Genomic DNA, 15387 nt, shown 5'->3' with positions numbered 1-15387 from the left:
TCTCATCTTTTCAGAATGGCCCCCCTTTCCTGACCGTCTAGTTAGACTTTTAACTTAGCATCTTTTTCAGTTGTGCTTTTATCCGTGTTCAGCGACCTTCAGTTCAGAGAAAGTTGCCCACTAAATAAACTATTTTAATTAAGCGTCTCTTTTCGTCTTGATGCTCTGTGGATGGTTTGGTTCATGCGTAACAGTGAACCGTTTCTGCAGGGACGTCTGTGGTTCTGAGCTGGGATCCGCCTTTTCCCATTTCCTTCAGATGCTCTCCGTCTGCATAAAGGTGGAAGGTCGAGAGAGGGAATGGAAAGGAGCAGGACTTTCTGCTCCTAAACTTAGATGTTTGTAAAAAAATAAAATGATCTGAACCATTGACTGTATCTAAGAACTGGACTGAGTGGCTCCTCCCCCACTGGTGTTCCAAACAGGAAGTACCAAGACTTCCATAGAGAGATAAACAGCTGTTACTCAGTCATTCTGTTGGTCAGAAGAACCGTTCGGGATCAGATTATTTTTTAACATCTTCTTAAAAATCCTAAATTTTTTCCCCATATTTTTTTTGTAGTTCAAGTTATTTAAGTCAGAAACTGACCAATCAGATGCCTCAATAGAAGTGGGTGGAGCCTGCTGGCCCTCCTCTCCAAACTTCAGAATGTTTGACAGATTTTGTGGAGCCCACTTTTCAGCGGTACGGGTGTGGATTCCCAACAAGCCCGCTCCTGATTGGTGAGAGCGGTTGCCATAGAAACATTGGGTCAGACGGGCCAAACCGTTTTCTATGGACGATGTCACATCCACTGGCTCCCCTCTCTGACAGCCAGTGGTTTGTAGACGCAGCGGCTGAGCGTGCTCAGCGGCGTGAAGACGGTTACTCCTTCAGCAGGAGGAGGCGCTCTCTCACAGACGAACTCAAAGTGAAGATAAATGAATGGGAGGAGCTGAGAACAACGGCAGGATGGGAACTCTGAGCTGAAGGAAGACGACCACGAAGCCCGACGTGTAAAAACACGCTGACATAAGAAAAGAGGCGACTCATTCCTGTTTTCACACGTTAAAGCGGCAGCATTCTAAATGTGGTTCCTTTCATCTTTATTTGGGAATCGATACATCTTTTGACTTGACCGGTTTTCTGCTCCACAGCTGCAGAGTTAGCTCTCTGAGCTCAAGGCTTTTCACAGCTTTTACCTCAAATCTGTCTTCACGCAGAGTTTTATTCAAGGATTCACCCAGGAGCAACAAAAACAACGTGGATGACACACAACAGTGTGTTTCTGCACAGCAACAGCAGACAAATACTTGAAGACTTGAGACACTGAGCTTCAGCCCCGACTTGGACCGACCTGGGGGGCCTGAGGGTCTCTGAGACTCACCACTAAAAGTGCAAACAGGATGACTCCGCAGCTCCAAGCGTCTGCTTTTCTGCCGTCGTACTTCTCCCCCTGGTGGGCACAAGCAGAAAGGCGTCAGAGAGGCGCTCCAGCACACAAAGCATCTCACACTCGCTTCTATTCCCAGCTCTGAACGGAACGAGGCAGCAGCTGGGAGGAGGAGCTAGTCGCTGCAGATCACCTGATCCAGGTAGTCTGCACGAACAGGGGAAGAATGTCAGCAAAAACCCTATCAGGGTACCCCCCGGAGGCAGCCTCCCCCTGCATGAAAAAACCCCTTTAATGCTCCCCAAACACACTACAAATAACCCCTGAGGGTTGTTAGAGACCCACTCTAGTGGAAATGCTGCTTTTGGCATTTTTAACACGTTCTTTTCTCATGATGATGGACAAATAGAAAGACTATCAAGCTGAAAAAGACATTTCTGAGTATTTCTTTATTCAAATCTTTGTCCCAGCATCTCTTCTATGCATCCATGAATGTCTTTGTCTTCCTGGTCTGAGCTGGAATCTGGTTCAGGGGTGGAGAGCTCCACTGCTGCTCACCATAATGGGTGGGCTTTAAGCTAGCAGGAGAGCAGTGAATGTTTAATAAACGTCTGCTGCTCTGCATCAACGATGTTCTAAAAGCAGCAGCATCATAACTGACAGAAAACACTTTGAGCACAGATCAGAAGATGATGGGATGTGTGGAAAGGACTTACCCGGATCACCTCTGGACAGGCGTAGTGTGGAGATCTGGAAGAGGAGGAACGGACAGTCACTCACAGAGGTCAAATCCACAAACACACATGGGAAGGAGGGGGCGGAGTCTAGCACACGAGGGCTGGATCTGCATGATGTCCTGGCGTCTGCTCCCCCCTAGCTTCCGTTTCACCTTTCACCGCAGAAGGGTAAGAACTCACCGTCTTCACGTCGAAACGTCCGTCTTAATTCAGCTTAAATGCTGCCGCTCTGTTCAGTCAACATGAAGAGCAGGAAAAGTTCCCATCGGGTCAAAAGAACCCATAAACGAGTGGGAGAGTCTGCTGCAGGCAGATTCTGCTGCCCCAGACAGACAGCACTGCTCTGCCCCATGGGAAAGGTTTGGTATCAATCAGTTGCCTTTTTCCAATGAATTTAATATTTAATTGTTTCTGAACATATTTTGATTAAAATTGTGATTTATAGTATTTTTATTTTATTTTCCCCACTCCAAAGCTGCTACAATTTTATTACATCACCATGTACAATGACAACAAAGGATTCTGATTCTGAGAAACCTCAACAGCATCTAAAAACGTGGATTCACATTGAAGTGAACTTTATTTATGTCACAGGGAGGAGGAGTTCTATGGAAGCCATTCTGTAGCAGAATTAAAAATAAATGTTATGGTTTCTGTTTCTTTGCCCTTGTGGTTTGTTTCCTTTTGTTCTGTGATGTTTTGAGTTTCACTTCCTGTTTTATTTAGTTTTGTTATTAAAACCCCTTTCTCCTGCAACCTCCTGCCTCCTCTCCTCTCTGCGCCTGGGTACTCCCTCTTCTTCCCCACCGTGACAATAAAAGTCAACACCAGAAATGCTTTTTTATTTTCTAAATGAAGTTGCATCAAATGACTCAACATTAAAATCAAAAATCAATACTTCAAAATGCTACTTAAAAACCTCTTATTCTGTGTCATGATTAAAAGGAAAATGCAAAGAGGGGATTGCATTTTCATTTTAACATCCACCCTGCGAACATTGTCGCATAATTCAATTTGACTTAGCATTTGCAGAGTGGAGGCGGGGCGATGACGTCACTGCTATCTGTGTGTGTCCATCTGCTAACAGACTCATGCTAGCAGCAGTGTAGCTTTGTGTTAGCGGCAGAGAAGACGGCTTTGTGATGGTTGTGAACTTCTGATGAGTTTACACAGCTTCTCAGGACTCCGTAGCAGCATTTCTCCTCCTTCAGACGTACCGCGGTTCGTCGAAGCTTCTCCCCCAGACGAGCTTTGTCTTCAGCAGCCGGATCACGGAAGGCAGAAGTGCTGCTATGCAGATCTGAGAAACTCTAAACCAGGGGGGGTAATTATTTTGAGTCACGGGCCACATTGGGTTCTAAAATTGGATAGAAGGGCCGGACCACGAGCAGATGTGTGGAGTGAGAATGATATAACATGGAATGTAGATGAAAACATTCGGATTGAAATTATATTCTTGAACAGAATATTCTAGAGTTTTTAGTTTAAAACTTTTGTTCTCATTTCAGATCAATTTTTTATTGTGAAGCCCTTTGGGACCTTCAAGGAGTTATAAAGTGCTAAAGTGTCATTCATTCATGATCTTTTTGATAAAATAAATAACATTATTTATGAAAAAAAAGACCAAATAACACTATCTATGATTTTCAAAGACAAAAATTCAGGAAAATATCCTGAAACATAAAAAAACAATAAATAGTGGATCCTCTCCCATCATAATCCTAATAAAGACTTTCAGGGCTGCAGCTCCTCACGTCTCACAGTTTGTGCAGCTGCACTGTGTCCTGCATGTCTGTTTCTCATCCAGTAAAAATGAAAAAACACTGCAGCTACGCATAGATCTGTGTTACCTTTTCACCAGAACAGAGTCCCTCGTTTATTGCAGGAACTACGTTCTAAAAATAACCGTGATCGGTGAAATCCACAGAGTCTGATTCCAGACGTTTATGGCAGTGAAACTCCTCACTGCTCAACTGTACATAAAGCAGACCTAAATCTAGAAAAAGCTCTTCTTGTGGCAGCAAAGAAAGCCATAACTAAGAACTGGCAGAAGGCTGAAGCCCCAACACACAAGCAATGGATGTATGAAAAAATCCAATGGAGGGACTTACATACAAACTAAGAATGAAGGAAGAACAATTTCTGAAGGACTGGGAAAAATGGTTTATGTACAAAACAGGAAAAGGTTATGACATATAGTGAACTTTGTGTTCAGCATCCTGGAAAGGAAAAAAATCAACCTGACAAATTCTACGTACCTTCTTGTATTGATTTTTTCTTTTCTTTTGTTTTTCGTTCAATATATATTGTTTCAATGCTTCTAACTTTGTTCATGTGTTTAAAATAATAAAAAGATATTTACAAAAAAAGGTGAAAAACAAAACAATAAAATGTAGATAAAGTCCTTGTTTATCCAGGAAATGTAAAAAATTATATTCAACAATAAATCTACACTTTTCTCAGACAGACATGAACATTTTCACCCTTTTCTGTTTAAATTCTCAAACCTTCCTAGAAATTAGGTCCAGGATCTTCTGAAAACAAAGATCTGATTGATCGCAGATTTCTGATCTGAAGAGCTCCGCGTTTCTGAACAGGAGACACGGCATGGAGGAGATTGATTGACAGGGTCTCCAGCCAATCAGGACACAGAACAGGGTGAGCTGTTTAAAAAAGGCAGCATGATCGCTCTAAAAGAACGAGCTAAACGTGAAAGATGAACTGCAACGTAGAAAGGAAAGACTGTCTTCTGTTCTGTTTGACAGAGACTTTAGAGGCTTTCAGATCCGGACACAGACTGCAGAAGGATGGAAGAAAATGTCTTGATCGTGTGGCCAGATAAAAAACAAAAAAAAACATGCGTCTCTGATCTTGTCCAGTGGGCCGGACCAAACATGGCGGCGGGCCGGATCCAGGCCGCGGGCCGTAGTTTGCCCTCCTGCTCTAAACCATCATATGAATGTGTTTCCAGTGGTGTCCAGACAAAATGAAGGTCGATGTAATTCCCACATTTTTACAGCCAAGATAGTAATACATTAATAAAAGGACATTTAGAAAATACGTGTTGGTGCAACCAACAAACTTTTAGCATAGCAAAATCTGCTGGAGCTGTTGATGAAACTCCAGCTGTCCTCAAACAGCAAAATCAGTGCCAAGCTGCAGGAGACTATCTTCTAAATGTGCTTTATGACTGTAATGATTAATATTAAGGGTCTGCTCGCTCATCATTTTCTAAATCTGTGCGGTCAGTGCTTTTTTCTTGGCTGCAAGGACCCAGAAGAAGGGTTAGCATTAGGCTAATGCGTGCTAAAAACATTAGCCGTGGAGGAACAGAACTCCAGGCAGTCAATCCAGCAACGAGCAACATGGATGTAAACATGTGGGAATAACATCAGCCTTTATTGTGTCTGGAAACACAAATTCATATGATGGTTGACAAATTTCTCAGGTCTTTGAGCAGCACTTCCTCCTCCTGCGCTTCGAAGCTTCCCTGGACTAGCTCTGTCTCTGGGCTAGCGGGCCGGGTTTAGCTCCGTCCGAAGAAAAAGCTAGTCCAACGAAGAAGCTTGGAACCGTGCGGACAGCGGGGCTTCCGAAGGAGGCTGAGGTCCCAAACTCTGGACCGCATAAGGCGGAAATGCTGCTACGGAGTTCTGAGAAGCTGTGTAAAATCATCAGAAGTTCACAAACATCACAAAGCCGTCTCCTCTGCCGCTAACACAAAGCTACACTGCTGCTAGCATGAGTCTGTTAGCAGCCGGACACACGGAGAAAGCAGTGACGTCATCGCCCCGCCTCCCCGCTGGAAATGTTTATTCGAATTGAATTATGCGACAATGTTCGCAGGGTGGATGTTAAAATGAAAATGCAATCCCCTCTTTGCATTTAGTTTTAATTATGACACAGAATAAGCGGTTTTTAAGTAGAAAATTAAAAAGCATTTTGAAGTATTGATTTTTCATTTTCGTTTTGAGTAAAAAAAATGCAGCTTCATTTTGAAAACGAAAAAGCATTTCTGGTTTTGACTTTTATTTTTAATTATGTTACAGAATCTCTTCCATAGAGTTCCCTCATCATGTCAGCTTAAAGCACAATCGAACAAGTAAAGAGATGCATAAATAATTTTGCATAATAATATTAAAAATAATGATAATATTTTATTTACTGAATTTAGACTTAAAAACCACATTTGTTTGGTTTTAAAACCACTTTTCCCAGAATTCTTTATGTGAAGTAATCAAAGGGACATTTCATTGAAATCAAAACTGACCAAAATTGTTTTCCAATGGAACTCCTCAGTGATCTGTTAAAGGGTAACTCCGACATTTTCAACAAGACGTGGGAGCCTTATCTGGATCACCTTCCTCGAGAATTATCTGATATACTTTGTAAAGGAGGCTCACATTTTATATTTCTAAGTATTTAGGAACTGTTTTGAGAAACATCCCAACATGCTATTGTAACCTATATTGTGTGTGCACCTTTTCCTATTAGATGTCTGCTGTGCTGTGCTGGTTTGTGTTGTGTTCTTTTCTTGAAAAGTTAATAAAGTATAATTAAAAAAAAAAAAAACTGACCAGAATTTACCAAAAATTGGCATATATAGAAAAATCATCACTGGATTTTTTTTTAGTTCCTCCCAAAATAATATCAATTTCAGAGGAAGCTCCCCTGAAGGGCTGAGATCTGTGGTTTCCCTGGCCTGTTTCCACCTGCAGCAGCAGCAGCAGCAGCAGCAGCCGTCTGCTCTTCGTCTCCTGTAACCCTCTCACAGCAAACACTCTCCATCTTCCAGGCTGACATGAAGATTATGCTAATGTGTGCAAAAGCAGTCAATCAGAACTCCTCAAACACGGCGCCGTAAAACACGCCAAGGCATCCTAACCAGAGCAGATCTTCCTGCTGCAGCCACTTCCATCGAGGACGTCTGCTCCTCCTCCAGGAGATGATGCAGGGAGGCGGGTCTGAGGACTGCCAGCAGCTCAGACACGCCCCTCTCCTTACCATCATCATCTCATCCTTCTGTCACACATCCACCAACCGTAACACACAGATGCATTTCCATGACAGCGACTCACCCGCAGCTGGTTTCCAGCAGACTGTCCCCGACCTGCAGAGACGCCATGCCGAAGTCTGCTATCCTGATGTTGTTCTTCTCGTCTAGCAACAAGTTCTCCGGCTTCAGGTCTCTGTGGCTGCAGGAGAAGAGGAAGAGGAGCAGCCTGGTTAGGAGATGACCCCTGCTGGTTTCTCCTCCCTGTGGAGCTCCGCCTCAACAGAAACAGGGCCAGCCGCTCTGCAGCCGGAGCCGCTGGCCTGATGTTATGCAGACGACACAAGTCTGTTTCTGACAGAAACTGAAAATGGAATTTATGTCAAATCTTTGGATAAATCGGCATAAAAACATTTAGATTAACTGGAAACTGGAAAAGGTTTTCTGAGACGCTGGATTCTGTTAAACCAGATCCGTGATCCCACAAACCCGGACAGGTCTTTCTGGTCTGCAAACATCTGAAACCGGATTGGACTGAGACACCGTCTAGAAGGAAAAGGGTTGAAGCTGACCATATGGAGTGGCTGTGGCAGAAGTCCAGAGCTGAGATGATCTGTCTGAAGAACTTCCTGGCTTCTTTTGGGGTTAAGCGACCCTTCTTCACCAGGTAATCGAAAAGCTCGCCACCTGAAACGTGTTCCAGCACTAAGTACCTGCAGAGAGAGAGAGAGAGAGGAGCGGGCGGTTCATCAGCGCCGTTTCCAATGGAGGTAGTCACCAAACGCACCGACAGCTTTGAACGCCATCCCTACATCCAACGTTTCCACCTGTCAGCCGGAGCCCCTCCCAGCTGCTGCGGTCAAACCCTGCCCCCCCTCATCTCCTGGTTCAGAAGCCCCTGATCTGAATCTTCTTCATCCAAACCTGCAGAAGTGTTGCATCTCCACCCTCCTCTTCCTTCAGTCGCCGTGTTGTTTTGATGTGCTGCGTGTTCTGTCCCTGCGTGTCATGAAAGTCCCGTTCTACATCCAATAGTCTATATTTGTAATAATAAAGAGGAAATCTGTGCTAATCATAACGGAAAGCTTAAAAGACGCTGCTTTGCAGTGGGAGTTACTGCAACAACAAAGGAAAAGTTTGGATCCAAAAAGATTTTCTTTTCTGTCAAAAAGCTGAGATTAAACAGAATTAGTAGAGTCTGTTTCCATAATCCTGATCATCCCGGACCTGCAGGCTCTGTGGTTTTGCCTGAAAGTCCATCATGACCTCCTGCCTCATTCCCTGACCCCCCCCCCCCCCCCCCTCATTTAGAAGCAGATGGAGGGATCTGCTGGAGCGTCTATCTGTCGCCTGCGTTTCAATTACAGAGGCGCTGGCTGTGATCTGTGTGTGGGGACTGTTTGCACGTGCCATCATCATTGGACGGGACGGCCAACAAAAAGAAGAGTAGTCTTGGTACTTTAGAGGAACATCTGACCCAACGTTTCGCCTCAAAAGACATTTCTACAAATGAATAAAACACGCGTAAAGACTCCAATCATCCCAATTTACAGCCTTCCCGATGGTCTTTTCATTGGTCGAATGCTATAAATCAGGTTGAAACGTTGGATGTACAGATAACGTTGAAAACGGTTGGTGCATTTTGTAAAACATGCAGGGTTCCCCCAAATCCTGGCCTGGAGGGCCGGCGTCCTGCTGGTTTTCCAGAAACCTTCCCTGATTTTACTGCCGATTACCTGGATCAGGTGTGCTTAGCCAATAAGGAGCTTCAATGGCAGGTTGGTTGGAAAACAAGTGGGACACAGCGGCCCTTGAGGCCTGGATTTGGGGACCCCTGCTATAAAGCATTCAACTCATTGTTTCACTGTTTCTCTTTCTTCATTTTATTATCTTCCGCCATTTTTTGGGCGCTTAACTCCAATTGTAACCATTCAACTTTTAAAATGTTCAGCTCTTTCAAATCAAATCAAACTTCATTTATTTTTTTGTTTTAAATTCAATCTCATAACTGGACAATGATTAGAATATTAAACCTTTTGGTAATTGCCTGTCCTTTGTGCAGTCAAACTAATTGTTGGTATATTTTATTTGATTTAAATGACTTTGATTCCAAGTCAACCCTGTCACAGTATATTTCATTTTTTTGTTACGGGGTTAAGATTTATCCTGTAAGCAAATGAGCTGGAGTATGGAGCATCACACGGCATGAAGAAACAGGAAATATTATAGTATATTTATATATTAAATCATATATAATATACATTTGTCTAAGACATTAGTTTATTTTCCATAATCAACAGTAAATATGATTTCTGCCTGAAACCACGTTGTAAGGTTGATCTGGACGGCATCAATCTGAGGATAGAAACAAAGAAAAATAGCAAAGAACGTCTGAAAAAACTTCCCCGTCTGTACAGTGAGAAAATATTGACACTATGTCCAAATTCCCTCCTTAATCCCTAACTACTTAAAAAACTATACAGTGAAGAACCATCCTGGATTTTAAAAGCAATTTGAATACCATAAACAGTGTTTATGGCGTTTCTGTTCTTGTGGCATTTTTCTCATGATGGAGGACATTTGTCCTCAGGTTAAACCTGCATTTCTGAGTATTTCTTTCTTCAAATCATTTGGAGTCAGAGACAGACAGAAAATTGCTGTTGGAAAAATCTTGTACGGTGGTAAAATCCGATCCCTGCTCTGCTCCATTCTGATGCATCCGCTGTCAGACTGATGGATCCATAAACGTCTATGTGTTTCTGGATCAGAAGTGGACGGATGGACAGATCTGAAGTTGCTGCCATTTTTGTTTCACCGCTAAATTCGGGTTGGAGGTGTGAGGAGCTGTAAGGTAGTGGGAAGCGGTAAAGGCGTAAACAAAGGGATGGTGGGAAGTTTTGCTCCTGAACTCTGCTGCTCTGCAGAAACTATTTCCTAAAAAAACGACACAGGTTTCAGTTTTGGCTAGAAACTGTGTAATTATAATTCAAAGACTCTCAGGGAGAGAAAAAAAAGCATGTGTGTGTTTTTATGGGGTGTATGGACACTTCTGGTTTCAACTGTACAGCATTTATATGAGTAATGAGTAGTGAAGAATTTTAGATACCTTAGTGATGTCATTTCCTTGGACTAAACCATTATTAATAAAAAGGGAGTATTGGAAAGCTGTTACATTACAACCAAACTGAGGGACGTGATAATATGGTGCCATGTTATAAATAATTCATGTACTTTACTATATTTATATAGGTTATAATAGAAAAACAAATAAATACATTAGCAGTTACTGGCTAGTGTTGGTGGTTTTAGGTTTAATTAAAAAAAGGATCTTTGGTCAGCAGGGACCTCTACGTCTCAGCAACCCTCAACACGATTTTCAAGTAACGTTTGACTGGCATAATGCAGAAATACATAGATCTCTCCATTTCTGGCTTTGTTGTTTACTTTAAAAGGACATTTTTTGGAGGTAGGTGCACTGATTTCAGAGAATCAGCCAGAAGGAAAACACTGAGGGCAGGAACCGGCGAGCAGCTGGCTCCTCCTGCAGCTCTCCAGGTCCTCCTGGTACTCACAGGTATTTCTTGTTTTCGTAGACGTCATGCAGCTTTAAAACGTGCGGATGCTCTATGAGTTTGAGGATGGCTATTTCCCGCTCCACCTGCAGACAGACACACAAACACAATCAGTCAGTCAGTGGGATCGATTGAGGACTGAAACCCCGCCCCTTCCTGAGGACTAATGGAAACAGATGACGGCTTATATCACATTAGTCACACAAAGTGGCCTGGAGGGCTTTGGCACCCGCGCGGTTTGACGCTTGCTGGAGCAGGCAGTGGCGCGGTTAACCTCCGGTTTGGTTCACTTGTAACACATCGGAGAGGCGTGGAGCGCGGCGCTCTGGTTGAACACAAACGCGCTTGGGTGAGCAGAAATAAAAGCAGAGGGGAGCCACGGCGGCGGGAACCGACGTTAATGACTTCTGCTGGTGCGTGACATTAGATTCCAACGGAGAAAACACTCATCCAGCAGCGTGGACTCAGCCTGCCTTCAGAGGATGTGTCCACGCTGCTGCTCGGGTGGGAAGAAAAAAATATACATATAAGTATATATAAATATATCTGGTCTGCCCTTTGTGTGTAAAAATCATCACTGAAGCTATTATTTAAAGAGAAAATCCTACCAGACTTCAATCATTTAAACCCGCAAAGCAAAATCTAGTGGTTAAATCTCTAGTTTTCGTCTACTGATCTTTTTAGATCTTTATTATAATACATACAATGAATAAAAAGTGCTTTAATAGGTGTTAAAATTGTTTTTTTAAAAACGCAGAAATATTAATAATAATAATTAATATAAAAAAAGCTCCTAAACTAATATAATTTATAAGAATAGATCCAGGTTTAAGATGTTTATGGCAGTTGGGTAAAAACAGTTCTGGAGTCTTTTTGACCGGACTCTGCTTGACCTGAAGGCAGCAGGTCAAACAGGAAGAGTCTCTGATCATGCTCAGGCAGCAGGAGGGTTTCCAGAGTGGGGAGAGGGAGGGCAGCCAACTATCTTTTGGGCGGTGTTGATGACCCGCTGGAGAGTCTTCCTTAGCTGCTGTCCAGCTGCTGGACCAAGTGCTGATGCAGTATGTCAATGTATGTCAATTTCTACGGTGGCCCGGTAAAAGGTCACCAGCAGTTATTCTTCCTGAGGATCCTCAGGAAGCCCAGTCTCTGCTGGGCCTTTTCCTGGAGCTCACTGGTGTTTGTTCTCCAGGTCAGGCTCTCCTCCATGTGGACTCCCAGGAAGGGGCAAACTATATAAAAAATCTAAAGACCAAGTACATTTAAAAAAAACAATATATTCAAATTTCCCCTTTACATTGTCAATAAAGTTTGATTCATTTAGAGTAGGGGGTGTGGTTAGCATTGGTGTCTCTAAACTGCCCCTAGGGGTGCATGTGAGTGTGTGGCCCTGCAACAGACTGGCCACAGCTAGGATAGGCTCCAGCAACATTGTGTCTAGACAAGCAAAAAATTACATGAAAACATGTTTTTTGCTCCTTTTTAGTCCCTAATCAAATCTTTTGATTTGCTGGTGGACGCTTGTGTTCATAAACTTGACACGTGTGGGAGGAGCTACTGTCCAAGGTACTGAGTGTTGTGACGGGCTGCATGTCGCGTTGTTTTTTGTGTGTTGTGCGTGTGCTTTTGTGTGAATTACAGCTCCTGCAGAGACAGAGGTCTAGCCCACCGCTGCTTTTGACTCCGGCCCTACGCAGAGCACATTTCAGTCAGACAACTCTTGCAGTAAGAAATATTTATTTCACATACCTAATTTTCACATTCTTTAAGTTGGCATTCACATCTTTTTCATTTGGCATAAGGCTCCCTTCAATTCCATGAGATCATTTCCATAAAACTTTCGGGTAACAAAAACCCCCTTAACGGAGCCCACAGGTGGACGCCGGGGAGGAGGGAGGTGCGAAGAATGAGCGCTGAAGGTAAGAAAGAATAAACAACTGCGCACCTGGGCTTAAATAGGACGCTGAGCAGGTGAGTTAATTGACTGAACCGCCCTAGGGGAGTAACCTGTAAAACACTGCCGAGTGTGCCTGCCCGAAATTACGACAAGTCGCTATTGAGGCTGCTGGTCTCCACCAACCGCCTGGCTGGAAAGGAAGTTTTAAAGCTCCCAGGATCCTCTGCTCCAGGGGCGGCTGAATTCCTGGGAGGAATGTGTTCTTCGGCCTGCCCCATTGAGTTCTATCGCTATAGGAGACATCACATGATTCCTCATGGGAGGAGAGCACTGCCATCTTGGATCAGGTCAAGTCACTGCTGCAGTCGATGCATGTGAACACATTTTTTGCATAATACCGGTTCATTGTGTGGTTGTGTGGGTTTCAACTGCCAAAATCTGAGAAATTGGTCCATGAAGGAGGAAGGCAGAACATTGCACAGGTAAATACTATAATTTTCTTCATACATTTCTGACTCAGTGACTGAACTTTTCTTGCAGGTTTCCAATGGATTCAGACTTAAGGAAAAAGTGGACATTAGCTATCACAAGAGACTTAGTGAGTTATTGTTGGGCTTTTCTAAATAATTTAAATTACATGTCAAAGAAGTCTAAAACCTTTTTTAATGTTTAAAAATTATTTTTAAAAATTCTTTGTAATCTTTTTTTTTATTTGTAAGTAGTCCTGCAACTATGCATTTTTCATTAAAGTTTGAGCTTTTAAGGCTGCCTGTTTCTCTTATTTAACGACAAATGGTATATATATATATACACCATATATATATGTACAAAATATAATAGCTACTTAGATGCCACCAAAGGTTATAGAAAGCATTGTCATGTGGGCGCCGACGACCTCACCAAGATGGCGTCGCGCTCCGCCAGGCTGGCCAGGCTTCTCAAGCGGACGTGTCTTCTCTAGCGATATAACTCACTCGGCCTGCCCCTGCTGCCTTCCTCTCCTTTGATTTTTGCTTTCTTTGCTAAGTTAAACCTCGTGGTCTTTGGTTGCATTTCGAGTACCGTATTTTCTGGACTATAAGCAGCTACTTTTTTTCATACTTTTTCAATCCTGCGGCTTATTCAATGATGCGGTTAATATGTCCTTTTTTTCTGACGGCCATTAAAGGCGCTCGAGCATTCTCAGAGAGGAGGCTGAATGTATAATCCTATTTCCAGCAATAAGCACATTTATTTTTACACACCCAAAAGTAGTCAAACAGCATGGACGTCACTTCTGCTCTTAGACCCTTCAGTCATGGTGCAACAAAAAGGAACATCCATGCTCAGCCCTGCTTTGGCCGCATCCCACAACCCTTTGGTGCCATTAGACCCAACGTGCACGTGACTGCCACTACAATATGATGCAGCTTTCAAGTTCAGAGCAATCGTTAAAGCAGTGTGAAAAAATCCACCATCACCAACGGGTGTGGAAAAGCCGGTCTGCTGCTGACAGAGAGGACAGCGCAAGTTCAGGAGAGAATTTACCTCAGAGTGACACTGACGACAACAAAGGATGGTGATAGTGGTGAAGAATGTCTGACACTATTCCAATCCCACACAGAGGAGGAAGACTTCCATGTTTCAGTGCACAGGAGGAAGATGAAGAAAGCTCTCAGTGACTTTTACCAGTATGTTTTTTAAACCAACCCTGTTAGCGGTGCGTTACGGTGTTTCACTGTTGTGGAAGAAAACTTCCAGCGCACACGCTGCTCAGCGCTTGCCTCTTAGCAGAGGCGCGCGCGCCTATAAGTCACTGCTGCCGTGTAACAGGCACTGTTTGGAAAGAAAAGCTCAGGTATATCATTAAAACTTTAAAAACTCTTTCTTTGTACCGTAAATATATCAAGTGTTTCCTGCAATTACTTTTTTTCTCTTTCCTCTGGATCTACCTTTGTTTGTTCACTTGCCCGTTTGGACGGGTTAACACAGAATCATTCATCTTCTTCTGAGGGAAACCTTTTATTACAGTTCTCTTTCACTGTATAACAAACAGAGACACACAACCCCCAACACACTTTCGCTGCTCTTGCTCTCACTCCCTCTCGCGTATGGAAGTTTTTCTGTAGCATTATTAAATTCAATGCATGGACGACACCGATGACGCTGAGAGATCTACCTGATTTATGTGACCCAGTTCAATGACCTAGTGTTAGACCAGGGAGGGAAAAAAACTGATGAGAATAAAACGAGAAGATCTGTTTGTTATTAATGATCTCCATTCAAATGAGAAAAATATCATAAAGTTCAGGAGGAAAACGATCAGGTTTTCCTCCATGTTGGTTGTGGACTCCACCCACTGATCATTATGGGCCAAAGCGGAGTTCCTCACTAGTGGACTTGATGCATCTTCTTTGGGGGTGTGAGGGGCTGTAAGCTAGCTGGAGATTGTGCAAACAGACGGTTATTGGGAAGTGAGGACAGACTTGCACCATGCCAAAAGTCCCGCCCACAACTCAGAGGTGAATTTATGAAAGGATATCCTAGAAGACGACACAGGTTTTTTATTTTCAGCTAGAAAACAGCATCATCATCATTAAAAGACCACTGGGAACACTGAGAATAATTCTAAGGATGATAAGATGATAAAACATTAGGAGGAAAAAGGGTGGAAGGACAAACTCCCAGTCATCCCTGCAGTTAGAGTCTTTGAAAGCGACGCCATGTTTCAGAACCGCTGATCAAACAAACAGGAATTAATCTGAGATGAGAGATGCTGCGCTCCACCAGCTGCCTGGCTTCATCGCTCCCTCAGCATCACCCTGACACCCCCCTT

At 43.3% G+C, this 15387-nt stretch overlaps 1 protein-coding gene across 5 annotated transcripts in view; it reads right to left on the bottom strand.

Moving 5' to 3' along the window:
* LOC101159565 (serine/threonine-protein kinase BRSK2) overlaps positions 1–15387 on the bottom strand; it is a 129432-nt gene that overhangs the window by 35311 nt on the left and 78734 nt on the right. For all 5 annotated transcript variants that reach the window (XM_023950574.1, XM_023950579.1, XM_023950581.1 and 2 more), the window contains exons 3-7: positions 10676–10761; positions 7676–7816; positions 7189–7305; positions 2090–2123; positions 1368–1436 (exon numbers count right to left, since the gene is read on the bottom strand). In XM_023950574.1, coding sequence (XP_023806342.1) covers positions 1368–1436; positions 2090–2123; positions 7189–7305; positions 7676–7816; positions 10676–10761 — 447 coding nt within the window. The remainder of the gene's footprint in view (positions 1–1367; positions 1437–2089; positions 2124–7188; positions 7306–7675; positions 7817–10675; positions 10762–15387) is intronic.

The sequence above is a fragment of the Oryzias latipes genome, chromosome 3 (assembly GCF_002234675.1).
Source record: "Oryzias latipes chromosome 3, ASM223467v1".
Taxonomy (NCBI): domain Eukaryota; kingdom Metazoa; phylum Chordata; class Actinopteri; order Beloniformes; family Adrianichthyidae; genus Oryzias; species Oryzias latipes.
The sequence above is the reverse complement of the archived record's forward strand: the minus strand, read 5'-3'. Positions and strand labels throughout refer to the sequence as shown.